The 27,603-nt window shown below is 45.1% G+C and overlaps 2 protein-coding genes across 5 annotated transcripts; one reads left to right on the plus strand and one right to left on the minus strand.

Annotated features, from left to right (window-relative positions):
• Positions 1-1,980: 1,980 nt before the first annotated feature.
• Positions 1,981-26,758, minus strand: ZNF772 (zinc finger protein 772). 4 transcript variants are annotated; one of them, XM_050768691.1, is made up of 5 exons: positions 26,472-26,758; positions 25,829-25,867; positions 24,877-25,003; positions 24,243-24,365; positions 18,780-23,599 (listed from the first exon to the last, which is right to left on the minus strand). In XM_050768691.1, exons 1-5 carry the CDS (start codon positions 26,502-26,504, stop codon positions 22,452-22,454), a joined length of 1,470 nt encoding a protein of 489 aa, XP_050624648.1. In that variant the 5' UTR covers positions 26,505-26,758; the 3' UTR covers positions 18,780-22,451. The 4 variants fall into 4 exon arrangements, 3 of the variants coding, with proteins under 3 accessions (XP_050624648.1, XP_050624650.1, XP_050624647.1); XM_050768693.1 differs by lacking the exon at positions 24,243-24,365; XM_050768690.1 differs by lacking the exon at positions 24,243-24,365 and having other exon boundaries at positions 25,576-25,867.
• On the plus strand, positions 6,364-12,915 carry ZNF749 (zinc finger protein 749). Its single transcript, XM_050768589.1, has 2 exons — positions 6,364-8,205; positions 9,800-12,915. The coding sequence occupies exons 1-2, from the start codon at positions 8,085-8,087 to the stop codon at positions 11,776-11,778; spliced, it is 2,100 nt and encodes a 699-aa protein (XP_050624546.1). The 5' UTR covers positions 6,364-8,084; the 3' UTR covers positions 11,779-12,915.
• Positions 26,759-27,603: the final 845 nt, after the last annotated feature.

Here is a 27,603-nt window from a genome sequence, read left to right on the forward strand (position 1 = left end):
AACTTTATTAATTTTAAGTAGTAGCTTTACTACTGGGTTGAGTTTTTGTTTTTGTTTTTGTTTTACTTCTCTAGGGTTATTTGGTTTTGTTGAAATGTAGGAGTTTTTTAGTATATGTGGGGACTTCAGAAAGTTTGTGGAAACTTGAAAGTAAAAGATAACAAAAAGAAAACATAAGTTTTATTTCTCAACAGAAGCTCCATCAAGTTCAAGACAATTTTATAAATGATAATACCAGGCATTTAGTCCATCCCTAAAGAAGTGAGGTTCCTGGGAATTTAACCTTGTGTATGCAATCTTTTTAAATATTAACTAAAGAAAAATGGGTGCCCTTTAAAGATTTTTTAAAAGTAGGAAACAAGAAGTCAGAAGGAGCCAAATCAGGACTGTAAGGTGGATGCCTTAGGATTTTACATCAGAATTTTCATAAAGTTGCAGTTATTTGATGAGAGGAATGAGCAGGAGCATGCTAGTGAAGGACTCCTGGTGAAGCTTTACCAGGGGTTTTCTGCTAAATCTTTAGCTAACTTTCTCAAAACAATCTTATAGTGGGCGCAGTGGCTCACGTCTGTAATCCCAGCACTTTGGGAGGCCGAGTTGGGCAGATCACCTGAGCTCAGGAGTTTGAGGCCAGCCTGACCAACATGGAGAAACCCCCTTCTCTACTAAAAAATACAAAAATTATCCGGGCGTGGTGGCGCATGCCTGTAATCCCAGCTACTGGGGAGGCTGAGGCAGGAGAATTGCTTGAACTCAGGAGGCAGAGGTGGCAGTGAGCCGAGATCACGCCATTGCACTCCAGCCTGGGCAACAAGAGTGAAACTCCATGTCAAATAATAATAAAGTCATGTTTCATCTGTACAGTTCTTCAAAGAAATGCTTCATCTTGATCCTACTTGCTGAACATTTACATTGAAGGTTCTGCTCTTGTCTGCAGCTGATCTGGATTCAGTGGCTTTGGCACCCATTGAGTGGAAAGTTTGCACAACTTTAATTTTTCAGTCAGAATTGTGTAAGCTGAACCAATACAGATATCTGTGGTGTCAGTTATTGTTTGTGCTGTTAATTATCAGTCTTCTTCAATTAGGTCATGAACAAGATGAATTTCGTCCTCACAAATTGATGTTAATGGTTTGCCACTGTGGGCTGTGTGGTCATCATCTCATCTCTTTTTTTTTTTTTTTTTTTGAGACGGAGTCTCGCTCTGTCGCCCAGGCTGGAGTGCAATGGCACGATCTCGGCTCACTGCAACCTCCGCCTCCCAGGTTCAAGCAATTCTCCTGCTTCAGCCTCCCTGGTGGCTGGGATTAATACAATCTGAAACGACAGGTCTCTGAAATATTTCTTAGACTGCCCTCTGGTAAAATCTGGTTACTTGCAGTTTAAGAGTCAGCAAAGCCCCTCCACGTCCTTAAGAGCCCCGGAACTGCATTTCTCAGCGCTCCTCCAGGGGCCTCCAGCTTTTTTCTGTAAGGTCAGCGCGCTCTACATTATGAGGCGGGGCAGGCAGCAGCGTGGGAACTACACTACCCAGAAGACACTGCGAGGGCACTGGCCGCGACTGTAGCCATCGGTTTAGCAGAGAGAGGACTAATGAGGTCTCAGTTGTGTGGGCGGGACTTCCGGCGGCGCCCTCATGGTTACGTTAGCATGGCTGCCTAGAGATCCGTTTACTGATTTAGGGAGTTCCAGAGCTCTGGGTCGGGACTGAGGTGACAGAGCAGAAAAACGCGAGAAGCGGTGTTCCTTCTACACAGAGGCTAAAGTGCGGATCGGCTGAGTCGGCTGCAGGCACCCCTGCCTCCGTCAGCGTCCAGGTGACCGCCGTTCCCGCCCCGCTCTTCCCTGGCTGGACCGGAGGAGGCCGCGCCGATGAACCTGACCGAGGTGCGTGCAGCGTCCCAGGCCGCCTCGCCCAACCCCTCCTCCCAGTGCTGAAGTCCCAAGGAGGGGCCCTGCAGGTTAGGCCCTTGTGTCTCTAAGAGAGGGGCGTTCTTGTGTGGGGTGCCCGGGACTGGGTCTGCCGTGCAATGAGTCGGGGGAGCTCCCGTCGGAGACCGACACGTCTCTGGGGCTTGGAGGCACTGCAGAACGGGAGGCACTGGGGAGCCCGAGCGTCGTTGTCTCCAAGGAGCAGAGGATGAGGCGGAGTCTCCCCTGGAAGGGCGGTGGAGCCGCAGAAAGCCTTAGAGGGCTGTTCAGGGAGGACGAATGGGAGGGTCACGCCCAAAGTTAGAAAGTTTAAAGTTGGGGAAAACAGGATGTTGAACGGGGGCAGGGGGACCGCCGAGGAGACCCCTTTGAGTTATGGTAGGGCTGGACCAGAGGAGTTGCAGTAGAGGGGAGATGTGATGAGATTCTGGATGGATCTCAGAGGATTTCCTGCTGCATCAAACAGCTGTGAAGGAAAGTCGGTAGTGAAGGGTGTCTTCCGTAGGTTTTGTTTTGGCCTGAAAAATCTGAAAGAATGGAATTAAAGATATCAGCTTAAGGAGCAAGTTTCAGACAGAAGATCCTGGGTTGGATTTTGGGTGACATCACATGGGTAGGTGGACGTAATTTCTAAAAGTCAAGGAAGGTAGCTGGCCTGGAGCTTTAAATGAGTTAGAAGTTGTGCACTTGAGAAGCTGGCCTGTGGATCAGATTGAGAAGGAAGAATCCTAACATTGTTTTTTAGTATGGGCTGAGGGAGGGGAGGGCTCAGATTTGGAGGAAAGACCATGGTAGGGAGGACATCTCTGATACTCCCTGCAGAAGGGAGCAGATACGGGCTAAGAGTTTGGTCTGTTTCTGTTGAAAAAGAGGCCTGGATGGATAAGGAGTTGCCCTGGACTCCAGAGACTGAGGCATGAGATATTGTAGTCACTCCACCCTTCTAACTCAGCCAGCCCTGAGGGCCACTCTTTGGGGAACAAGATAAGGCCATGAAGCAAGTGGGTCCAAAACTAGGCAGGGCTTTCTCATATCCTCCACCACAGTTAAGGGCCTCCAGCAAGCTCCCTTTACTGAATTATATGGCAGGCAGACCTGTTTGCTGAACGGACCAGTAACTGATTGATTGCTCAGCCCCATCCTGCAACTCAGTAACTTAGGGATGTAAAAACAGGTAATTGACTTAAACACTAATGAACTGTATCAATCTTAAATAACCAAGCAAGTCAGAATCTAGTTTAAAGAGAGTTCACATGTTGATAATAGCCATCTGAGACCCTAGATTCAAGTTGTCCTGAATATACACTTCAATTAGCAGCAGTGACTTTTTTTTTTTAAGGAAAAAAGGAGCAGTTTCTGAGTTGTTTACCAATAACTTATGTTAAAGTAACGTAAGTTTTTATTGGCTATACGTTGTTCTTTATATTATAGATTACAGAAACACGAAGATAATAGGTGAGACAGCTAGTCAGGAACAAAATGTCTGTAAACAGTTGTTCTCAGGCATCGGTTCAGGGATGTGACTGACATCTCATATTCTTGCCTCTCTGAGCCTGATACATTTTGTGTAGGTCAGACAGCTCTGGGCTATTTTTGTTTGTTTGTTTCTCAGCCAATATCCTTCTAAATATGTACACATAGGCAATTGGAAATAGATGTAATCAATAATTTAAACGTAGTAAAATATTTATTGTTAGAATGTTAATTTACCTGTAACTCTGCTTATAGTACAAATCTTTTTATATATCACATTTCCTTAAATCATTAAGAAGTGGGGGCTGGGCACAGTGTCTCACACCTGTAATCCCAGCACTTTGGGAAACGAAGGCGGGCAGATCACGAGGACAGGAGTTTGAGACCAGCCTGGCCAACATGATGAAACCCCGTCTCTACTAAAAATACAAAAATTACCCGGGCGTGGTGGTGGGAGCCTATAATCCCAGCTGCTCGGGAGGCTGAGGCAGGAGAATCGTTTGAACCTGGGAGGCGGACCAGTGAGCCGAGATTGTGTCATTGCACTGTAGCCTGGGCAACAGGGCAAGGCCCTGTCTCAAGAAAAAAAAAAAAAGTGGGAAAAATACTCAAATTTTTGAAACCCTTCTACTTCATTTGTGCTGAAAACATGTACAAAACCATTAATCCTATAGAAAGTAATGCTTATACATAGTGTGTACTACTTATGCTTCTTGTCAGTATGAGCCCTATGAAGTGGGAACCCTTTTAATCTCCATTTTACACATAAGGGCACTGAGGTTTAGAGAGGTTCAGTCCTTGTCCAAAGACACAGAGCTGCTAAGAGGCAGCACTGAACTTAGGACTTGCTGTAACTTCAGATTACTTTGCTCCAGTACAGGGCAGAGATGGTTGTACAGGTCAGCCTGTAGGATGCTGCAATACTGTCCTGATACTCATGGCTTGCCTCTTCCTTGTTACAGGCCAAAATAATGAGGGTTGTGATCAACTGAGTATACCACTGGAGGCTATGTGAGTAAACAGCAAACTGTTTCTCATGAAAGCAGGATGTTGGCAAACTGACAAACTGCGTCTGCCCCCCAGAAGGAATGCTGAAGGTAGTCACAACCCAGGCACAAGTGAATTTCTTGTGATTAGGCATAATTGAAGCCTGTTAACAATGTGAACTTGTGATCAATTAAGCGGCTGACCAGTCGTTACCTCCTCCTCCTTTTCATTCTATCCAATAAATGCGGAGGGCTGTGGAAGCTCAGGGGCTGCCTTTGCTCACTAGAAGCAGGGAGCTCTCTTCTTCCTCGGTTCGCCTTCTTTAAAACAGTTTCTTTTGTCTTAAGTTTTCATTTCTACATTCGTCCCCCTTCATTCAGTCTCGTAATGATTGTCTCAAGTAGTAACTGTACAAGTCTGTCACATCTTCCCACAGGGTCCATGGCAGTGGCAGCAATGCATAAGGACCCTGCACAGGTAAGTCAATGGTTTCTCAGGCTCTCTCCCCCAGTCCCCCACCACTTATCTCTCCAATATTTTAGGCATGCTGATATAGGGAAAGGTGGTGTCCTGAAACTTCATGTTTTTCCCTTCCTTGGGTCTGAAGACTGTGGTTCCACCACAACCAGGGGTCAGAACTCAGCCCCTGGTTATAGAGTGGTCCTGGTTCCGACAACTAATGGTCTAAGATGTGGCAGGGCATTCAGGCACAGGATATAGAAAGTTCAAATGCTTACTGGTGAGACTTAGCTGGGATGTTTAGTGAACTGAAAATTCATGTTCCATCTGGTCGTGATAGAGTATGGCAGCAGGGTAGGAGGTTGGGGCATGCAGGGATCAGCATGGAACGGCAGTCTAAGGCTCTGGGCTTTTCATCTGAGGGTGATGGTAACTGGGGAAAGTTTGAGCAGGGGGAAAAAGAGGTGACCTGACCCAGATTTTAGTGGCTCCCTCTGCCTGCAGAATGGAAGACCATGTGGGGGTGAGGATGGAGCCACAGATACCTGGGTGATTGGTCCAGCAACAGTCCAGGTGGAGGTTGTTGGTGACTGAACGAGAGTGGCGGTGGTGGAGGTGGGAGGAGTGGGGGGCTTCTGTATGTGTTTGATCTAGAGCTGCCTGTATTTTATAATGTAGAGAGCAAGGAAGCTTGGGAGCTGAGATGGCAGAGGGGGTCAGGAATGGCCCCACAGTTTTGGCCTTGTTTGGAAGGATGGATGTTCCAGCAACTAAGATGTAGTAAGTTCTGTAGTAGGGGGAGTGTTTATGTAGTAGAGCATATGAGGAACCAAGTTTTGGCCAAGTAAAAAATGTTCCAGTGGCCAGGCATGGTGGTGGATCACACCTGTAATCCCAGCACTTAGGGAGGCAGAGGTGGAAGATCGCTTGAGGTCAGCCTGGGCAACATAGGGAGACCCTGTCTCTACAAATAATAATAAATAGCTGGGTGTGGTGGCGTCTGTCTGTGGTCTCAGCTAATCGGCATGCTGAGGCAGGAGGGTCACCTGAGCCTGGGAAGTAAAGGCTGCGATGAGCCATGATTGTGCCCTGCACTCCAGCCTGAGCAACAGAGTAAGACCCTGTCTTCAAAAAACCAAGCCAAAACAAAAACAAAAATACACAAAAAATGTTTCAGAGACTTTGAGTGGAGGTGTCAGGCTGGCAGTTGTACACACAGGAATGGAGTTCAGTGGAGGTGTTCAGGATGGAGACATCCACTACATGATAGCTGAACTGTTGTGAAACTAGGTCAGACTTAGGAAGCAATGGTGTTAGTGGGAAGGAAGGAGAAGGAACAGACTGAGGACTGGGTGTCTCCATTGGGCACCTGGATGGTGTTGGTGGGTATCACAAAGACAGATGAGAGTGGATCGACTGAAGGTATGCGTGTATGTTTGTGTGTTATGTTGGGGGCGGCCTGTGGAGTATAAGGAAGGGCTTTTGAGGGGAGAGTCATGAGGTGGATGGTGAGGCATCTCCACAAACTCACCAGGGTTTTGTGGCAAGTCTTGCTTGGACCTGGGTAGTTTCATGCAAACTGTGAGACTACTTTAGGGGAAGATGCGATCAGCAAGGAGCATTGCTAGGCCTGGGGTGGGGATAGCATTGGGGAGGTCAGTGTATCTGGGCTTTGGATTAGGATTACGGGGATAGAGAAGGTTGTGACTGCTTATGGGACAGCATGTACAGTGCAAAAGAGGGAGACAGCCAAGATCTGGAACTCAGAGGAGGTATACAAGAACTGTGAGGTTGTCACTTGGGTTTAGGGGGCTGAGGTTAAACCAGGAAACGGGACTGGGAAGGGAGACCTTCAGAACAGTGCTTGGTGCTGCCCCAGGCACTAGGAACGTTACATTCTGGGCAGCCCAGAGGCAAATAGGTTCTGGTGCACTGCAGGACTGCATGTACAGAATGGCATCTTGAGAGGCCATGGAAATGCTCCTGGTTGGGCCAGGGCTGCTGTTAGTATTGCAAGAGTGGAGGAGTTAGATACATGAGAGATGTACTGTCCAAAGCGAGATGTGAAGGTGAGGAGGAGCGTGAATGCATGGCCCCAGCCCTGGCAATGGGCACATAAGGGAGAAGAGTGAGTCTAAGTTTGGGTGTCTGGGAGGCAAGATCTGGAGACCCCAAGGAAACGGGGTGATAAAAGAAGGTAGGGCTGGCCAGGCGCAGTGGCTCACGTCTGTAATCCCAGCACTTTGGGAGACCAAGGTGGGTAGATCACGAGGTCAGGAGTTTGAGACCAGCCTGCCCAACATGGTGAAACCCCGTCTCTACTGAAAATACAAAAATTAGCCAGGAGTGGTGGCAGGTGCCTGTAATCCCAGCTACTCAGGAGGCTGAGGCAGAATTGCTTGAACCTGGGAGGTTGCAGTGAGCCACTGCACTCCAGCCTGGGCGACAGAGCGAGACTCCCTCTCAAAAAAAAAAGAAGAAAAAGAAGATAGGCGCCCTGGGCTAGGCTTTGATGATGCTTTTGCTTTCTCCCCACCCATCTCTGAGCTGTGCTGGACTCAGCAATCAGTAGCAGTGGGGGTGAGAGAAGTGCAGATGCTACCAGGATGTGGAGTCTCTTCCTCCTTGGGAAATGGGTGGAGGCTAAGCAGGGGATGGATATGTGTGGGTATTGGGGAAGCACTGAAGATTCTGGAGAGGAAAGTGTATCAGTGATTGGCCCACTGGATTTTAATTTTTGGAAGAGTGAGTGATGACAGAGAGGCTAATGGCATTGAAATAATTTTTATTACTTTCATTTCCTTAGTGCAGGGGGAATGCCATGCTGCACCAGGCCACAGGAAATGCTAGATTTGGTCAGGAGGCAGAGGCATGACTGAAGGGAAAGCATACATCAGAGACCGTATTGGGGTTTTGGCAGGAAAGACATGCAAGGCGGGATGAGGAGCTTCAAACTTGGTGGTTTGCATAAGTCTGGCAGCCTTAGGGCTTAGAGATTATCCTTTATTGTGTGGTGACAGGGCTTGTGTTGATTAGGACAGGAGAAGTAATCATGTATGAGCATTAGATAGTGGTTCAGCATATGGGATCTGGATTGCAAGGGAAATATAAAAACATTGGCTGTTAGTTTGGCCCTCCAATTCTCAGATTTTAAGTAGATAAATACAGATCTAAGGAAACACAGAAGAAGAAGTTGTTCACAGACTGAAGTGTCATAATTTTGGCAGGAGTGTATGGTCTTTGAGGATGTGGCCATATATTTCTCCCGGGAGGAATGGGGGATCCTTAATGATGCTCAGAGACACCTGCACAGCAATGTGATGTTGGAGAACTTTGCACTTTTGTCATCAGTAGGTAAGGCCTTCATACCTACTCTGGTGTCTTGTGCTGGGTGCTGTTTTTTTGCTCTTTTCCATGACAACTCTGTGTTTCTCACACCAGATTGTGGGTGCTATGTCCTGTCCTCTCCTGGTTTCCTGGCAAATGTGATGAGGCAGCCAGAGCTGGGCTGTATATACTGTACTACCTCCCCTTAGGCAGCCCCAGCTTCTGTTGCTCTGAAACTTTACACGATAAGGCTCAGAAGTCAGAAATCTTGAGGGTTTTTTTTGTTTTTGTTTTTGTTTTTGTTTTTGAGACGGAGTTTCACTCTTGTTGCCCAGGCTGAAGTGCAATGGCATGATCTCGGCTCACCACAACCTCTGCCTCCCAAGTTCAAGCGATTCTCCTGCCTCAGCCTCCCGAGTAGCTGGGATTACAGGCATGCGCCACCACGCCCGGCTAATTTTGTATTTTTAGTAGAGACGGGGTTTCTCCATGTTGGTCAGGCTGGTCTCGAACTCCCTACCTCAGGTGATCCGCCCGCCTCGGCCTCCCAAAGTTCTGGGATTACAGGCGTGAGCCATCACGCCCAGCCCAGGTTTCTTTAAGATACCCTAATGGTGGTGCCTGTCCCTGATTTGATTACTCTGTCCAGATGCATGAAACCTCCATCCAAGGGTTTCCCTGTTCCCCTTGCTGACATACTTGGAGACAGTGTCTGTGCTAGGAATTTCAGGTACCTCCCTGGTCACCACTTGTGAGGATTGTGAAGTTATTTCTGCAGGACTCTGCTGTATGTTCTGGTAACTTTAGAATGCAGCGTGTCCTGCATTTATTGCTCTGTGTACATGCTGCCCCTCCCTTTCCCTGCCTTTCCCCTAGCTTGATTTATGCCGCAGCTAGATAGTTGCTCACCTTGAGCAAGGGGGAGGTCTCTGGGTGCCTGGCGGAGTGGATAGTCCTCTATTAATGGCAAGAGACACTCAGAAGGACTTGGCCCTGGTGGGTGAAAGCTGGGAAAGGATGTGATATCAGGGCTAGGTTCAGATCACATTGAGAACTTCCTTGTGACCACTATTGTTTGATGCAGGGCCACCGGCCACCCCTCACTCTTCTTTTCCTTCCCTGTTGTTATTTTTACTCTGACTTCCAACCCCTGGCTTCCACCTCTGACCCCTCCTATCCAGCCTGCATCTCTCCACCATTCTCTGCCACCACTCCCTTTGCAGTGCTGTCTAATGTATGACCTGTACTTTAGGTGTTGTGAGGTCTGCATGTATCCTTCAGTAGTCCATGAATACTCGCTCTCACACAATCAGATCTCTCTGGATCTGGACACAACAGTCATGGCCCGTTGAAAGCCATTTGTAGAGAAGCGAGTTGGAGACCCCGCCTGCCCTCCCTGCTTGGTACTTCTCCCTTGTGTCTTTACCACCAGGGTTCCCCCACTACACACACTTGACAGGCCCACCTCGGAACAGTGGGCCTTCTTCTCACTGGCCTTATTTCCTTGCCTGTGACCAATCCTGTGCCCTCATTTGTGGGTGTGTCTCACGGACATTTGTGATGGGGCTGCCTCCTCCCTCCAGAGTTCACATGCACTTCACCAGCATTTCTGTTCTTATAGGTTGTTGGCATGGAGCCAAGGATGAGGAGGTACTTTCCAAGCAATGTGTTTCTGTAAGAGTGTTACAGGTCACAGCTCCAAAGCCAGCTTTGCCCACCCTGAAGGCCCAGCCCTGCAAGACATGTAGCTCACTTCTGAAGGATGTTCTGCACCTGGCTGAGCACGACGGAACACACCCCGAGCAAGGGCTGGACACATGTGCAGCAGAGCATGACCTGCAGCAAAAGGAGCAGGCTAGAGAGAAGCTCACCAGAAGTGATGAGTGGAGGCCTTCATTTGTGAACTGCAGTGCTCACGGGGGAGAGAGGAACTTCACATGCACACAGGGTGGCAGGGATTTTACTGCCAGCTCAGACCTTCTCCAGCAACATGTCTTGAACAGTGGGCGGAAGCTATACGGGGATACTCAGGATGGGGAAAACTTTCAAGGTAAACAGAATGATTTCAACTCCAGCCAAGGTGGGAAAGACTTTTGCCACCAACACAGGCTGTTTGAGCACCAAAAAACCCATAATGGGGAGAGGCCTTATGAGTTCAGTGAATGTGAGGAATTGTTTAGGTACAACTCCAACCTTATTAAATATCAGCAAAATCATGCTGGAGAAAGGCCTTATGAGGGCACTGAATATGGAAAGACCTTTATTAGAAAGTCCAACCTAGTTCAGCGCCAGAAAATTCACACTGAAGGCTTTCTTTCAAAAAGGTCTGACCCCATTGAACATCAGGAGATTCGCAGTAGACCAACACCTTATGAATGCACCCAATGTGGGAAGGCTTTCCTTACACAGGCTCATCTGGTTGGTCACCAGAAAATCCATACTGGAGAACAGCCCTACGAATGCAACAAGTGTGGGAAATTTTTTATGTATAACTCTAAACTCATTAGACATCAGAAAGTTCACACTGGGGAGAGGCATTACGAGTGTAGCAAATGTGGGAAATTGTTTATGGACAGCTCCACACTTGGTAGACATCAGAGAGTTCATACAGGAGAAAGGCCTTTTGAATGCAGCATATGTGGAAAATTCTTTAGTCACCGCTCCACACTCAATATGCATCAGAGAGTTCATACTGGCAAAAAGCCTTATAAGTGTAATGAATGTGGGAAAGCCTTTAGCCTCAAACATAATGTTGTTCAGCACCTGAAAATTCACACTGGAGAACGGCCTTATGAGTGCACTCAATGTGGGAAGGCCTTTGTTAGAAAGTCCCACCTAGTTCAGCACCAGAAAATCCACACTGAAGCATTTTCAAAAAGGTATGACCTCATTCAACACGAGAGGATTGACATCAGGCCAAGGCCTTATGGGTGTAGTGAATGTGGGAAGGCCTTCCTTACACAGGCTTATCTTGATGGTCACCAGAAAATCCATACTGGAGAACGGCCTTATGAATGCAGCAAATGTGGGGAATTCTTTTTGGACAGCGACAAACTTGTTATTCATCAGAGAATTCACACTGGAGAAAAGCCTTATAAATGCAGCAAATGTGGGAAATTCTTTAGATATCGTTGTACACTGAATAGACATCAGAAAGTTCACACTGGAGAAAGACCTTACGAGTGTAGTGAATGTGGGAAATTTTTTAGAGATAGCAACAAACTCATTATTCATCAGAGAGTTCATACTGGAGAAAAGCCTTATGAGTGCAGCAACTGTGGGAAGTTTCTTAGATACTGCTCTATATTCATTAAACATCTTAAAGTTTGCAATGGGGAGAAGCCTCATGAGTGCAATAAATGTGGGGAATTGTTTAGGATTAAATCGAGCCTTATTACACATCAGCAGTCTCACACTGGAGAAAGTCCTTTTAAGTTAAGGGAATGTGGAAAAGACTTCAGCAACAAATGTAATAATGGTCAGTGCCAAAAAATTCACACTGGAGAAAGGTCTCATGAGTGTGGTGAATGCAGCAAAGTGTTTAAATACAATTCCAGCCTCATTAAACATCAGAGAATTCACACTGGAGAAAGGGCTTAGGGCAGTGAATGCAGGAAAGTCACCAAAATCGTCACCTCATTCAGCATGAAAAAGTTCACATCAGAGGAAGAACCTATTAGTATATGTAAATCTAATGTTGAAAGAGTTCAGACAGAAATCTGCGAGGATTTCCTGCTGGGAACTATGTTAAAAACATTATGGTCAGACGTGTGGCTCACGCCTGTAATCCCAGCACTTTGGGAGGCAGAGGTGGACGGATCACCTGAGGTCAGGAGTTTGAGACCAGCCTGGCCAACATGGGGAAGCACCCATCTCTACTAAAAATACAAAAATTAGCCGGGCATGGTGGCGGGTGCCTGTAATCCCTCAGGAGGCTGAGCTACTCAGGAGCTACTCAGGAGGCTGAGGCAGGGAGAATCACTTGAATCCAGGAGGCAGAGGTTGCAGTGAGCTGAGATTGTTCCATTGCACTCCAGCCTGGGTGACAGGGTGAGACACTCTTAAAAAAAAATAAATAATAAAATAAATTGTAGCAAATTATAGGTAACTTAAAATCTATCATCTTAACCCATATTTAACTATACTGTTCAGTAGCGTTAAGTCAGTCACATTGTTGTCAATTAATATCCAGTAGTTTTTTCAACTTTACGAAACTAAAATATTATACCCTTTAAACCAGGGGCCCACAACCCCCAGGCTGCAAACTGGTACCAGTCTGTGGCCTGTTAGGAACCGGGCCAGCATCACCACCTGAGCTCCACCTCCTGTCAGATCAGCAGCAGCATTAGATTCTCATGGGAGCGTGAGTCCTATTGTGAACTGTGCATGTGAGGGATCTAGGTTGTGTGCTCCTTATGAGACTCTAATGCCTGATGATCTGAGGTGGAACAGTTGTATCCTGAAACTATCTGCCCCCTCCTCTGTCCCTGATGCGTGGAAAAATTGGCTTCCATGAAACCAGTCCCTGGTGCCAAAAAGGTTGGGGACCGCTGCTTTAAACCACTCCTCCTCATTCCCTACTCCAGCCCCTGACTACTACTACTGTATGAATTTTACTACTTTAAATATCTCAGATAAGTTTTAGTCTTTTGTGACTTATTTTGAGGCTTATTTCCCTTAATGTCTTCAAGGTTTCCATGTTGTAACATAGCTTATAATTTTCATCTTTGTTTTTTGCTTTTTTTTTTTTTTTTTTTTTGAGACGGAGTCTCGCTCTGTCGCCCAGGCTGGAGTGCAGTGGTGCAATCTCGGCTCGCTGCAAGCTCCGCCTCCCGGGTTCCCGCCATTCTCCTGTCTCAGCCTCCCAAGTAGCTGGGACTACAGGCGCCCGCTACCACGCCTGGCTAATATTTTGTATTTTTAGTACAGACGGGGTTTCACCGTGTTAGCCAGGATGGTCTTGATCTCCTGACCTCGTGATCCACCTGCCTTGGCCTCCCAAAGTGCTGGGATTACAGGTGTGAGCCACCACGCCCAGTCCTCATTCATTTTTTTAGTGCTTATACTAAAGATATGAGGGGTTCACACACCACAACTACAGTATTAGAATATTCTCAATTTGTCTATTTACTTTTGCCAGTAAGTTTCATTCCTTCAGATGATTTCTTGTTGCACATTAGCATTCTTTTCTTTCAGATTGATGAACTCTCTTTACTATTTCTTGTAAGACAGACCTGGTATTGATGAATTCCCCCAGCTTTTGTTTGCTGGGAAAGCTTTTATTTCTCCTTCATGGTTGAAGAATATATTTGATGACTAGAATATTCTTGGTTGAAAATGGTTTCCTTCAGCACTTTAAATATGTCTTCTCACTTTCTTCTGGCCTACAAGATTTCTGCTGAGAAGACTGCTGCCAGATGTACTGGAGTTCCTTTATATGTTATTTGTTTCTTTTCTCTTGCTACCTTTCCTCTTTTACGTCTTTGACCTTTGAGAGTTTGATTGTTATATGTCTTGTGTTGAATCTGGTTGGCATTCTTTGACTTTCTTATACCTGGATATTCATATATACATATATATATGCATATGTGTGTGTATATATGTATGTGTGTGTGTGTCTGTGTATATACATACATTTGGAAAGTATAATTATTTCTTTGAATAAATTGTCTATCCCTACATCTCTCTCTACACCCTTTTAAATCACTCTTAGACTTGCCCTTTTGTGGCTATTTTCTGTATCTTTTAAGCACAGTTCTTTTTCTTTTTTCTCTTCTGTATTTTCAATAGCCTGGATTTAAGCTAACAAATTCTTTTTTTTTTTCTTCTCCTTCTTCTTTTTTTGAGATGGAGTCTTGCTCAGTCACCCAGGCTGGAGTGCGGTGGCACGATCTCGGCTCACTGCAAGCTCCACCTCCCAGGTTCACGCCATTCTCCTGCCTCAGCCTCCCAAGTAGCTGGGACTACAGGTGCCCGCCACTACGCCCAGCTAGTTTTTTTGTATTTTTAGTAGAGTCGGAGTGTCACCATGTTAGCCAGGATGGTCTCGATCTCCTGACCTCATGATCCGCCCGTCTCGGCCTCCCAAAGTGCTGGGATTACAGGCGTGAGCCACCGCGCCCGGCCACTAACAAATTCTTCTGCTTAATCAATTATGCTGTTGTTATATTCCAAAGTATTTTTCAGTTCATCCATTGTCTTTTTCAGCTCTAGGATTTCTGGGGTTTTTTTTGTTTTTGTTTTTGTTTTTTGTAATTATTTCAATCTCTGTTAAATTTCTCTGCTAAAATTCTGAATTCTTCATGTTTTCTTGACATTCTTTGAGCTTCTTCAAGACAGATATTTTGAATTCCCTGTCTGAAAGATATTCCCTGTCTGATAGATCTCTATCACTCCAGGGTTGGTCACTGGGCAGCTTATTTAGTCCATTTGATGAGATCACATTTTCCTGAATGTTCTCAATACTTGTGGATATTTGTATATGACTGAACACTGAAGAGTTTATTTATTCCAGTCTTCACAGTCTGGCTTTGCTTGTACCCATTCTTCTTCAGAGGGCCTTCCAAGAATTCAAAGGGTACTGAGTGCTGAGTTGCCTAAGCTGTAGTCACTGCAGCCATTTCAGCACTAGAGGGTACCATAATCCCAAGTATGCAATAAATATTGCAGACTCCTAGATACCCAGACTAGATACATGCGGGAAAGAGAAGAAAATGTTCTGGGTTCCCAGAACCCACTCTCTTCTCTCTCATTCCCCCAAGTATAAGAACTCTCTCTATATATACCAGGCTGCCTGTAATTGGGGGAGAGGTGACAGGGACTCCTGTGTTCATCACAGCTGGCATCACAGTAATGCTAATCTAAACCCATAGACTCTACGACCAGCACAGGACTGGAGTTGGGGGAGGGGTATGGCACACTCCCTTGGCTGCTACAGCTGGTGTCATACTGGGTCACATGCACCTAAAGTCCACAGCCTTAGAGACCACTGCTGCACCAGGGCTTGCCCAAGGACTGCAGTCCTTGTGACCTAATTGCCACTCAAACTTATTCTGGGCCCCAGGCCACTTCAGTCAGCTGTTGGTGGTGCCAGCTGAGACTCAGGTTCCTTTCACGGGGGTTGAGAATTTGCTTCTGGCCCCAGGCTGGTCTAAATGCTCTCTCCATGGGCACAAGTAGAATTGTGCCGTGTTGTGTTCTTCCATGCCTGGGCAGCACCGGTTCCAATGCAAAGTCCCACACACACTTCACGCTCTCTTCTATAAGCACACAGATTTTTCTTTGCATGTTGGTCTGCCAAGGGATGGGGAAGGGGTGGTTTGGGCAATGCAAGGCCTTTCCTACCCACTTCAATGCCTTTCTTCTTGACATTATGTTAAAATCAGGTACTCTGATAACTCATCTAGTTTTCTGGTTCTTATGAATGTGCTTTCTTGCATGAGTAGTTGTTCAGCTGGTGTTCCTGTTAGGAGAAAATTGATGAAGGTTTCTCTTTGGCCTTCTTGCTCCACTCTGATTTTTCTTTTTCTAGATTTTTACATAAATTGAATGATACTACATGCAATCATCTGCATCTGGCTTCTTTCACTGAGCTTAAGGCTTTTGAGATTCGTCCATATTATGTATAGACATCCTTTTACATTGCTGGATAGTGTTCCACTTCATAGAGATGCTACAATCGATTGCTGCCATGGACATTATTGTGTATGCCCAAAATTTATACGCTGAAATCCTAATCCCGTAGTAGCTCGAAATGTGATGTATTTGGAGGTAGGACTTTAAAGAGGTAATAAAGTTGAAATCAGTCCATTAGGTTGGACCCTAATCTGACCAGTGCCCTTATAAGAAATTAAGACACACAGACACCAGGGGTACACATGCATAGAGTGATGGCCTTGTGAAGAGACAAAGAGGGCAGCCATGTGCAAGCCAAGGAGAGTGGCCTCAGAGAAATCCAACACTGCCAGCATCTTAATCTTGGACTTTAGAATTGTTAGAAAATTAATTTCTGTTGTTTGAGCCACCCAGTCTGTGGTATTTTGTTATGGCAGCCCTAGAAAATTAATACAATTACTCATTCACCTATGGATGGTCATTTGAGAATTTTTTTTAAATGTTCTAGTTATTGGTTAGATGTGAAGTTTCCACACCTTCTCCCCACAAAGTCAAGGCACATTACCCTCCTGGTACATCATGTTCACCAACCAGGAAACTCCACCAAGCCTCTGCGTCAAGAGTTCTAAGTTGGTAGGGAGGAATGAGGAGGGGGTATCTCATTTTGTAGCTGTGATTAAAAACCACATGGCTGACTTCAATCTCTAGTTCCTTTCCTCTCCCCAAAGGTCAATCTGGCTCAAAGTTTCAACCCTCTTATTACATGGTTGGTCTTTCTGATGAAGAGCCCCCATTCTGAACCTTTCTAGGAGTCTAAAATGAATCACTTCGTTAGTATAAAAAATACACTCCTCTCACTCAAAGAATTACAAGATTTTTGTAGCACTAAGCCTGGGACAAAGATCCAGATATATTTATTATTACACCACAGCTTGTATTTAATATAATAGATTAATAGATTTTCTATTGTTAAACCAACTTTAAAATCCTAGCAAATCTCGAGGCTGGGTGCGGTGGCTCACGCCTGTAATCCCAGCACTTTGGGAGGCCAAGGCAGGCAGATGATGAGGTCAAGAGATCAAGACCATCCTGGCCAACACGGTGAAACCTTGTCTCTACTAAAAATACAAAAATTAGCTGGGCATGGTGGTGTGCACCTGTAATCCCGGCTACTCAGGATCATGAGGCAGGAGAATTGCTTGAACCCAGGAGGCGGAGTTTGCAGTGAGCTGAGATAACGCCACTGCCCTCCAGCCTGGCAACAGAGCGAGACTCCGTCTCAATAAAAAGAAAAAAAAAAAAATCCTAACAACTCTCACTAGAATATGACTTATTCTTTCTCTCTAAGAGATATATAGATATACAGATATAGATATATGTATTAAATATCTTTAGTAGAGGATTTTTCAGATCTCTTGAGTGAGCCTGGTCAGTTGGTATCTTTTTTTTTTTTTTTTGAGACGGAGTCTCGCTCTGTCGCCCAGGCTGGAGTGCAGTGGCGCTATCTCGGCTCACTGCAAGCTCTGCCTCCCGGGTTTACGCCATTCTCCTGCCTCAGCCTCCCGAGTAGCTGGGACTACAGGCGCCCGCCACCTCGCCCGGCTAATTTTTTTGTATTTTTAGTAGAGACGGGGTTTCATTGTGTTAGCCAGGATGGTCTCGATCTCCTGACCTCGTGATCCGCCCGTCTCGGCCTCCCAAAGTGCTGGGATTACAGGCTTGAGCCACTGCGCCTGGCCGTTGGTATCTTTCAATGGATTTTTGTTTTCCGAGTTTCAACTTACTGAGAAAGGATTGTTTAAAACAATCACACATTATCCATTATATGTTTCAAGGTTATCTAATATTATGTTTCATTGCTCATATCTGTAATATGTGATTTATGTTTTTTCTTTCTGATTAAATAAAGGAGACACCTTGAATAAATTATTAAAATTTACAGACCTTACACTGTATCAGAAAGAAAAAACATGGGTTCATAGATTTTCTCAAAAAAGAAAAAACTAAATAAGGTTACTGTGAAAATTAATTCCGAGGCCCTAATACAAAGATGGAGAGTTCAGACAGAGCCCAAAAGTCATCCTGTGTTAAGGAGACATAGCTAAGAGTCTGGGTTTGCCAAGGTAGCTGGAGTCTATAGAGCAGAGTACACGAGAGAAAAAACTTCAGAGATATAGAGGGCCATCCTCAAGTATTCAGCTGAGTATAATCTGTGTTTGCATATAGTAAAAGACCAGACGATGGGTAAAGAACCACGAGGCCGGGCGCGGTGGCTCAAGCCTGTAATCCCAGCACTTTGGGAGGCCGAGACGGGTGGATCACGAGGTCAGGAGATCGAAACCATCGTGGCTAACACGGTGAAACCCCGTCTCTACTAAAAAATACGAAGAACCGCCGGGCGAGGTGGCGGGCGCCTGTAGTCCCAGCTACTCGGGAGGCTGAGGCAGGAGAATGGCGTAAACCCGGGAGGCGGAGCTTGCAGTGAGCCAAGATCGGGCCACTGCACTCCAGGCTGGTGACAAAGCGAGACTCCGTCTCAGAAAAAAAAAAAAAGACCCACATGAAAGGATTATACGGGAAGCAATTCCCAAGGCTTATACAGAAAACATGATAGTTCTCATTCCAACCAGCTTGAGTAAAAAACCTCATAATTCATGAAGCATTAGGTAGAGAATATAGGAAGGTTGTGTCTCAGTAATGGGAGAGGAATTTGTCTTAAAATGTATGCTGCAATAGTCTCATGGAGAAATGCTTAGAATCAAGACCCCCCCAAAAGATCATATTGTTTCCAAGTAACTTAACCATGTAACAGAAAAAAAAAAATCAAGAATATCTGTGGAAATTAAAAAAAAAAAAATCAGTACCTAAAATTCAGTGTCCAATCAAAATTAAACCATGTTAACAGTATCAGACAAGGGAGATTTTAGAGGAAAGAATATTACCAGAGATTAAGAGGATCACAATGATAAAGTGGTCAACACATCAAGTGGACATAACATAGGAAATATTTATTCACCTAATAAAAAGATATCAAAATATGTGAAGCAAAATCTGACAGAACTGCAGAGAAGTAAATCCAATTTAATATTCAGAAATGTCAACAATCCTCTTAAAATAATTGCTAGAACCAAAACAAAACCACAGAATGTCAATAAAGATATAAAAAACTTAAATAACACTATCAACCATTTTTACCTGATCAACACTTGTAGAACCCCTTCATCAAACGAGAATACAGTATACATTTCAAGTGAACATGTAACTCATACCAAGATAGCCCATATTCTGGGCCACAAAGCAAATCTCAATAAATGTAAACAATTCAAGTCTTAATGTACTCTGACCACAATGGAATTATTGCAGAAATTACCAGAAAGATAAGCAAAATCCCCAAATATTTAGAAATTAACATACATTTAAAAAGAGTGTGTGTGTGTCAAGAAGAATTTTTTTAACTGGACTCAACTAAAATGAAACCACATTGGCCGGGCACAATGGCTCACGTCTGTAATCCCAGCACTTTGGGAAGCCAAGGCAGATGGATCACGAGGTCAGGAGATCGAGACCACCCTGGCTAACACAGTGAAACCCCGTCTCTACTAAAAATACAAAAAATTAGCCGGGCATGGTGGTAGGCGCCTGTAGTCCCAGCTACTTGGGAGGCTGAGGCAGGAGAATGGCGTGAACCTGGGAGGAGCAGCTTGCAGTCAGCCAAGATTGCGCCACTGCACTCCAACCTGGGTGACAGAGTGAGACATTGTCCCCCCACCAAAAAAAAAAAATGAAACCACATCAAGCTTGATGGGAGGTAATTAAAGCAGTTCTTAGATAGATTTTTAACATTAACATTTTCCCCCCATATTAGGGGAAAAAACCCAAAGGTTTGAAATGAAGGACCTCAGCTTCCATGTCAAAAAGTAGCAAAAGAAATGAAATCCAATAAAAGCAGAAGGCATTAGTAAAAGTCAAAAAGGAAAAAAAAAAAATCAGAAAACAGAAAATTCAATAATACCAAGTACTTTAAAGATCAATAAAACTGTAAAATTGATAAATCTCTACCCAAACCAATCAAGGTTAAAAGAGAAATACAGACATTACCAGTATCAGGAATAGAAGAGGTAGCACCACTACAAATTCTACAAGTATGAAAATAATATTTTGAAAAATCTGAGTACTTAAATGAAACAGACAAACTCCGTGAAAGACACAAACCATCAAAGCTCCCTCTAGAGATGGATGGATGGAGAGACAGATGGACAGACAGACAGATGTATATATAACTAGTATAGCCCTCCATCTACCATGGAAATCAAACTTGTAGTTAGATGCTGTCCTACAAAACACACTTCAGGCCCAGAGAGACAGACAGACAACACACACACATAGATAGATGGATGTATATATAATTTGTACAGCCCTCTGTCTACCACGGAAGTCAAACTTGTAGTTAGAAACTTTCCTACAAAACAAACTCAAGACCCAGACAGCTTCCTTGGTGAATTCTACCAAACATTTAAGGAAGAAATAATACCAATTATTCACAAACTCTTCCAGAGAATTGAAGAGCAGGAATACTTCCCAACTTACTCTATAAAAAGCTGGCATTATACTGATACCAAAGCCAAACCTGGGCAAGATATAAAATTAGAAACAAAAAAAAGCAAGCAAGTAAGCAGGAAAGAAAATTAGAGACAAATATCACTCATGAACATTGGTGCAAAACTTGTTACAAAAAAAACAAACACAAAATAGCAAATCACATTCAACAATATACTAAATGACTAATACATCATGACCAAATGAGAATTATTCCAGAAATGCAAGGTTGGCTTAACATTTAAAAAAATTAGTCAATGTAATTCACATTAAACAACTAAAACAGAAAAAGAAAAAAAAAACCACATAGGATTATGGTCACCAGAGTCCAAGAAAATGCCCCACAAATCCCTATTTTCACCTTTGTGTAGTTCTCTTCCACTTTTAACCAGGATTAGCTAGGGTTACTTATGAAATATAGCAGAAATAATGGCTCATCACTTTCAGTTTAAGGTAATGACAGATACTGTGGCTTTGTTCTTGTGTGAGTTCTCTCCTGCATCACTTGCTTTGGAACTACTTCTCTACAATCGAATACTCTTAGCAAAGTACAAATGAAAAGGAATGAACTATGAAACACAGTACACCACCATGAACCATAATTTCAGAGTTTAAGAAGCCAAAAACATTAGAATACATATTAAATTACCGCATCTCTGTAGGAAATACAAACCAATCTACAGTGACAAAAGATCAATGGTTGCCTGGGGATGGGTGAAGGAAAGGAAGAAAATATAAAAGGAATTAGGAAACTTTTGGTTTGAGAAGTACCAACATGTATCAAAACTTATCAAATGGTACACTATAAATACGTGCAGTTTATTGCAAAAAAGTTTACACTGACTTCTGGACAGTAACCTTAGCCATAAGAGACACAGGTATGGGAGTACTTCTGTAAACCCTCATAATGGAGCCAAAGTAATGGAAACACATGTGGATGCACCTTTAGAAGGGTCATATTCCCTATAGTTTGCTGCAGTTTTCTCAATCCCTTATTAATCTGGGTCTCTGCACCAACTATGATTCCTACCTGGGCCTTCTGGAGGACAGCCAGCATCAACTGCTTACTGAAAAAGACTTCAGAGATCTTGGCATGTCCCATGAGTTCAAATTCTCCTCAAGAAGCCTTGGGAATATGAAGTATCCTCTGGGAACAAGTGACCTAATTCATGTTGCTCCCAGACGCACTAGAAATTATTACAACAAATGCCCACTGCTTAGGGTGACCTCAATTACACAAAAAATCTTAACATATAGACCAAAAGATTAGGGCTGCAAAGACTGGCATTCTTTCCTAGGAGAGCTTAAGCAGTCAAGTAACTTAGCTTGACACTAGAATAAGAGCTAGTCTTTGCCATTCTACTGTCACCTCAGAGATACAGACAGTTGGAGCTCTCACAAAAGCTGTTCATCCCTTCATACTGGCTTAGCCCAATTCTGTTCTCAACCCAACCCACAAAGCGAACAGAATCCCCAAGATTTAAGATAGTCTAAAAATTAAGGCATTTGTTGCAAAACCGGAATAGGAGGCAGCCAATTTCAGTTTAGGTGTCTTGGAGGCTGGAAAAATCCATTGCAAGTGCCATGTGAGATCAACTATATCCATGAAGGGAAACCTCTGCCAGTGGTCAGAACAAAGCTCCCATCTTTCTGGCTAAAACTGGGTCACACTCATGCTTAAACCAGTTGGGGCAGAAAAAAGTAAGAATCCTTCATGGCCTCAGGCTACTGATGATTCCCTCCAGGAAAGGGAGAAGTACAGAGGTCTTTTGAAGCACATTGGGGTTACTTTTGCACAAAGCAGGACTTTTCCAGCACAAAGACAGATGGCTTCTATCAGAGGCACTGCCTTGACAACATTCCAGCAAGGGTCTAGAAAATTCAGCATACCTCCAGAAGGCTTCCCATATAGCTGGCACTCAGAAGAACCTCCCCAGGGTGAGTGAGTGAGTGTATCAAGTTCTACTTCTGGCTGCTGGCTACACATAAAGGCTACTCTTGGAGCTTCTCTCTGGTGTCAGTTATTATGTTGAACAAGGAAATGGAATTATCTATCTCCCATCCTAAGGCCTTTCTCCACTGTGAATTTTCCAGTGGCGGATGAGGGAAGCCCTCTGCCTGAAGGCCTTCCCACATTCACTGCACTTATATGGCCTTTCTCCAGTGTGAATTCTATGATGCTGAACAAGTACATGTTTGTGGCTAAAGGCTTTTCCACACTCACTGCACACATAAGGCTTTTCACCATTATGAACTCTTTGATGTGCAATAAGGTCAGAGCTTTGGCTAAAGAACTTCCCACATGCAATGCACTCATAAGGCCTTGCTCCAGTATGAACACTCCAATGTTTAATGAGTCTGTATTTGTGACCAAAGTATTTTCCACATTCACTGCACTCATACGGCCTTTCTCCAGTATGGATACTCTCATGCTGAACAAGTGTAGATTTGTGGCTATAGGCTTTCCCACATTCACTGCACTTGTAAGGCCTTGCTCCAGTGTGTACTCTTTGATGTACAATAAGGTTAGAGCTATGATTAAAAACTTTCCCACATATGCCACACTCATAAGGCATTTCTCCAGTGTGGATTCTCTGGTGCTGAGCAAGTATCGGTTTGCGGCTAAAGGTTTTCCCACATTCACCACACTCATAAGGCCTTTCTCCAGTGTGGACTCTCTGGTGTTGAACGAGTGAGTCTTTGCGGCTGAAGGTTTTCCCACATTCGCTGCATTTGTAATGCCTTTTTCCACAGCGAGAGGCCTCCTCGCACTTGGTGTTGCTGTGTGGCTTCCACTCATTGTGAGGGGCATGGTGCTGGAAAATGCTTGAGCTGGCTAGGAAGTCCTTACAAGCCTCCCCTGTCACAAAAGACATCTCTGATGATTGGACAGTGCAGTTGTTCACAAGAAAGGCCCTGCTCTTATCCCTTCTAAAGGGTTTCTCTCCACTGTGCTGCTTCTGGTGCTGGTGAAGGTTTGCACTGAACCAGAACTGTTTCCCACACAGCACACACATGTACGGTTTCTGCCCTGGGTGTGTTTCCTGGTGCTCAGCCAAGTGCAAAATGTCTTTTAAGACCAGGCCACATGTCCCACAGGGGTAAGCCTTCTGAGTAGAAGGACCTCCCTTGGAAATCCTGATCTGTGACATTCCTATAGAAAAGCTCTGCTCAAAAGGTATCTCTTCATCCTCCATTCCATGCCAACAACCTGAAAGCAGAGAAATGCTGGTGAAGTACAAATTGACACAGGTGGAAGAGAGGAAGCCTCACTACAAATATGTGTCTGATGCAACTAAGACCAAGGTCATAGGACTGTTGTTAGGACAAGGGTCCAAACTCAAGTTCAGCAAATGTGTACTATACAGTAGTTGGCATCTAAATGTCATAGAATGGAGAAGACCTCAACTGGGAGAGGACAAAGATGTGGGGTACAGCACGAAAAAGAGGCAAGTCTCAAAGTCATTCACAATCAGATTTTCTTGGCTGCTGGGGACAGGTGAGAGTGGTGCAGAAGGTTATGTGGTCCACACCAAAGAAAATCAAATTGCTACTCAGTAGTTGATGTTTAAGGACTATTTGGGCTACATCTCATGAAACACTAAGTACAGGCCAATGTTGGAAAGCACTGTAGAACAAGCCATGGAGAGGAACAGGTGAGACATGGAGGGAGAGGTATGGAACATCCAGAGGCCAAAGGCCAGAGTATGAAAGGCAAGTGTATAAATGAGAAAGTAGATAAAAATGAAGTACGGCCTAGTGGCCTTAGCACTAATACAACTGTAGACACAAAGAGGCTATGGAACAATATGAACCCAGCCCTGACATCACACTTTTCCCCAGTTCCCACTCACCAGGGCCACTCCCACCTAGAGTCTCTGTGGCAACAGGTAGGGTCATGTCCACCCAGTCAGGTACCCAGGGCTCACTACCCATCACCAGTGAGGCAACTATGTGGGACATGAAAGATGTATGTCCTAAGGGAAAGATAGAACAGCACTGGTATGGGTAACCTAAATAGAAAACTAAACATTATTAAAATAATCTCAGAGTAGGGTCTTGCAGGAATAGCGCAGTGGTCCTAGCAAGTAGCGACCATAATGGTCCCTACAATTCCTGGCATAGGCAGGCCACAGGAAATCTCAGCTAAAGGAAGAGCAGAGTCCCAGGCACAGAGGTGTCATGGATACAGACAGAGGCATTCAGACAGGGAAAGGACAAGATGGATATGACCCACTGGGCTGAAAATACAATGCTTAACTCCTGAATCCATCCCTGCAAGGCTCTGAGACAGCAAGTGCTGGGAATGCTCAGAAGGAGGAGGTAGGAGTGCACACTGCCCAAGCCCAGCACTCACAGAACCCACTCCAGGAACTAAGAAATGAGGCAGTGTCCATGGCTCTGATGTAGGAAGGACAAGGATGCCCTGAAAAAAAGGGGAAGGGCAGGGCCCAGTCCAAGTCACTGGGGTGGATGTGACGGCCTTACCCAGAGAGGCCATAAGTGCAAAGTTCTCCAGCATCACATCACGGTACAGGAGCCTCTGAGCCTCATCAAGGAGCACCCACTCCTCCTGGGAGAAGTACACGAACACGTCCTCAAAGTTCACCTGCCCCTGCCACAATTGGGAGAGCCAAGTCCATGAGCAGCATCTCTCCCAAGAACCCCCATCCATGCCCCCACACATCTCCCTCCTGTATACCCTCCTACCTAACTTCTCAGCTCAAGAAATATCAGGACCAGGTGTCATTGGTGTCTTCTCTCTCCTCATGGTCCCAATGATCACTCTGTCTACCCATAGCAACCACAGGCAGGTGAAGTTGTTACCCTCTAAGCTCTGTGCCTAGCATACAGGGCCTCACCCTTCGGTAAGCAAATTCCTCTGGGGTCACTAACATCATGCTTACCAGACAACCAAAGATGGGCTTGCCTTTCTCCTTTAAGCCCAGAGGTCATCAGTCTACACTTCTTTCCATATGTACATCACTCTTTGGATCACAGTTATCTCACAACTCTGGCTCTCCACCATCATTTTCCTGGCTCACTAAATGCACTACCACTGTGAAATGAATATTCTCTTTTAACTCCCAATCTACATGATTAATCATCTGTAAGCCATTTCAGGATGATTCCCACCAGACATGACAGAGACCTGCAATTTCTTGAAAACTCCCATCTCAGTCTCACCTCTAAGTATTTGCACAGGCTGGTTCCTGTGCCTGGAACAACCTTCCAACCTTATTCCAATGGTTGGCAGAAATGGAAACCCCTCCATAAAACCCCTGGCCCGGAGTCAGGACCCTGGGCTTGGGGCTTCTCCAGAGTCCTCAGACCCAAGAAACTGGAGAGTAGCAGGAGAGTGTTCTATATAACACCACAATGCTGGACAGTGTGTTGGGTGGGGGTGGGATCGGTGAGAGCATGGACATTCTCCCCTCACCTGTATAGGGTCCATAATTACTTCTGAGTTCATGGGAACCTGTGGGGAAGAGGGAGACTGTGAGAGCCAAGCAATCTTGAGGGAACCCCAACGGCTCAACCCCATCCCATATTCCTACCCTGTTACAATGTGCCTGGGAGTTGAATGTCTGCCCTCTGTGCCTCCATCTTCAAGGATGCCTCTTAACTGTGTTACCTCGGAACAGTGCTCATTATCTGCCCCCATGGCCAACAAGAGTCTGCCCTCCATGAGCAGTCTATAGAATACTTTTTAAACCCTCGAATTCTGGCTCTCCTCTGTTCAGAACCTTCCATGGCTCCCATCACCCTCAGAATAGGGACCCAGATGCTCAGGATGATATTCCAGATGCGATCACTTATAAAGCACTCTGATCCTTTCAGACACCAAAGGCCCAGTTTTCCCCAATGCTCCAGCTGTGAACCATCTCCGACTCTTTGCATACACTGGTCTCTCTGCCTGGAACGTCCTTCAACTCTTGCTGTCAAAATGGGTCCCAAGCACGAGCGCTCCCACTGTTCTAGATTCAGGGGCCTGAGCTGCAGTAACCCGAGGAGCGGTTTATTCGAAGCTTTCGGAGTCAGAGATGGGGGTCAGCGCGCAGACTCGCAGACGCAGCACCCACCTGTGCCGGGCCCATCGGCTCAGCTGCCGCCATCAGGCCTGTGGACTACGGAAGGGTGGCGACAAGTGCAGGAACCTGGGATCAGCCGTCCAGGGCCCAGTCCAGCGGTTAGGTCACTCGGGCAGCGCCACTGTCGAGCCTCAGGCCCACTTCTCTTCAGGGAAGAAGACACTCTCTCACGTTTTCCCTTTTCTGTCACCTCAGCTCTGACATTGCGTTCCGGAGACTAAACCAGTGGATTAATGGAAGAGCAAACAAAATGTCCACCAGAGGATGTAGAGGAAGTCCCGCCCTGACGTTTTCCTCACCAACGGAAACGCCTATTTCCTGGGCTTTCATTGGCCCAGAGCCGCCACGTTTTCTGGGTAATGTAGTTCCCACGGCACCAATACTAGTAAGCGGCGTCTCGCGTCACTTCCAGGTCAAAAGCCCAGAAAAGACCGCCAGGGGAGCCTGGAAATGGTGTCCCTTGTTCTCCAAGGCCCAGACGGAGCTTAGCATCCTCTTGAAGGAGCCATTTCTGTATTTCTGGTGAACGTAGTCTGTGACATCAAAGAAATGTTTAGAGACACGATTTCAGGCTTCCTTACGCAGAGAATGCTCATCAAAAAATAAAATGGACACACCATACACTAACGTCACCCAGACTTCTGTAGCTGGAAGTTAACAAATATTGTTTGCAAATGCTTGTAGCCTGAAGCTCCAGAGTTAGTTTGGCGAGCCTCAGCATTTTCTGTCAGGCACACGAAAGAAAAGACTCAGACACCACCACCATGTGGAACATGGAGTGGGGATGTTAGGTGGCCTTGAAGTAAGTGAATAATGCTTCTGTCTCTGGTTACCTCAGGGAATATTTCTCCTACTTATACAGCAGTGATTGTGTCAGACCCAACAAGTAATACTCTTGTTCAAGATAGTATGTCATACTCCATATACAGAGATGTATTCAATATTTTAAGTGTTTTACAAGTATCTGAAAAGACAATTCATCAAATGTCATATGGCAATGAAAAGGGCAACAAGAACACTTTCTGTAAAGAAGAAGTAACCACCAAACTAGATTTCTATACACAACACAATGTCTTTTATGAAAGTGTGATATAAAACTATTTGAAACCAAAAACAATAAATG

The sequence above is a fragment of the Macaca thibetana genome, chromosome 19 (assembly GCF_024542745.1).
Source record: "Macaca thibetana thibetana isolate TM-01 chromosome 19, ASM2454274v1, whole genome shotgun sequence".
Taxonomy (NCBI): Eukaryota; Metazoa; Chordata; class Mammalia; order Primates; family Cercopithecidae; genus Macaca; species Macaca thibetana.

Bases quoted from the DNA above. Each gene is read 5' to 3' on its own strand.
- ZNF749 (XM_050768589.1), top strand. From the start codon at position 8,085: ATGGTCTTTGAGGATGTGGCCATATATTTCTCCCGGGAGGAATGGGGG. The intron at 8,206-9,799 runs GTAAGGCCTTCA...CTGTTCTTATAG, and splicing joins TGCACTTTTGTCATCAGTAG to GTTGTTGGCATGGAGCCAAG.
- ZNF772 (XM_050768691.1), bottom strand. From the start codon at position 26,504: ATGGCGGCAGCTGAGCCGATGGGCCCGGCACAG. The intron at 25,004-25,828 runs GTGAGGGGAGAA...CAATTGTGGCAG, and splicing joins TAATTATGGACCCTATACAG to GGGCAGGTGAACTTTGAGGA. The intron at 24,366-24,876 runs GTAAGGCCGTCA...TCTTTCCCTTAG, and splicing joins TGCACTTATGGCCTCTCTGG to GACATACATCTTTCATGTCC.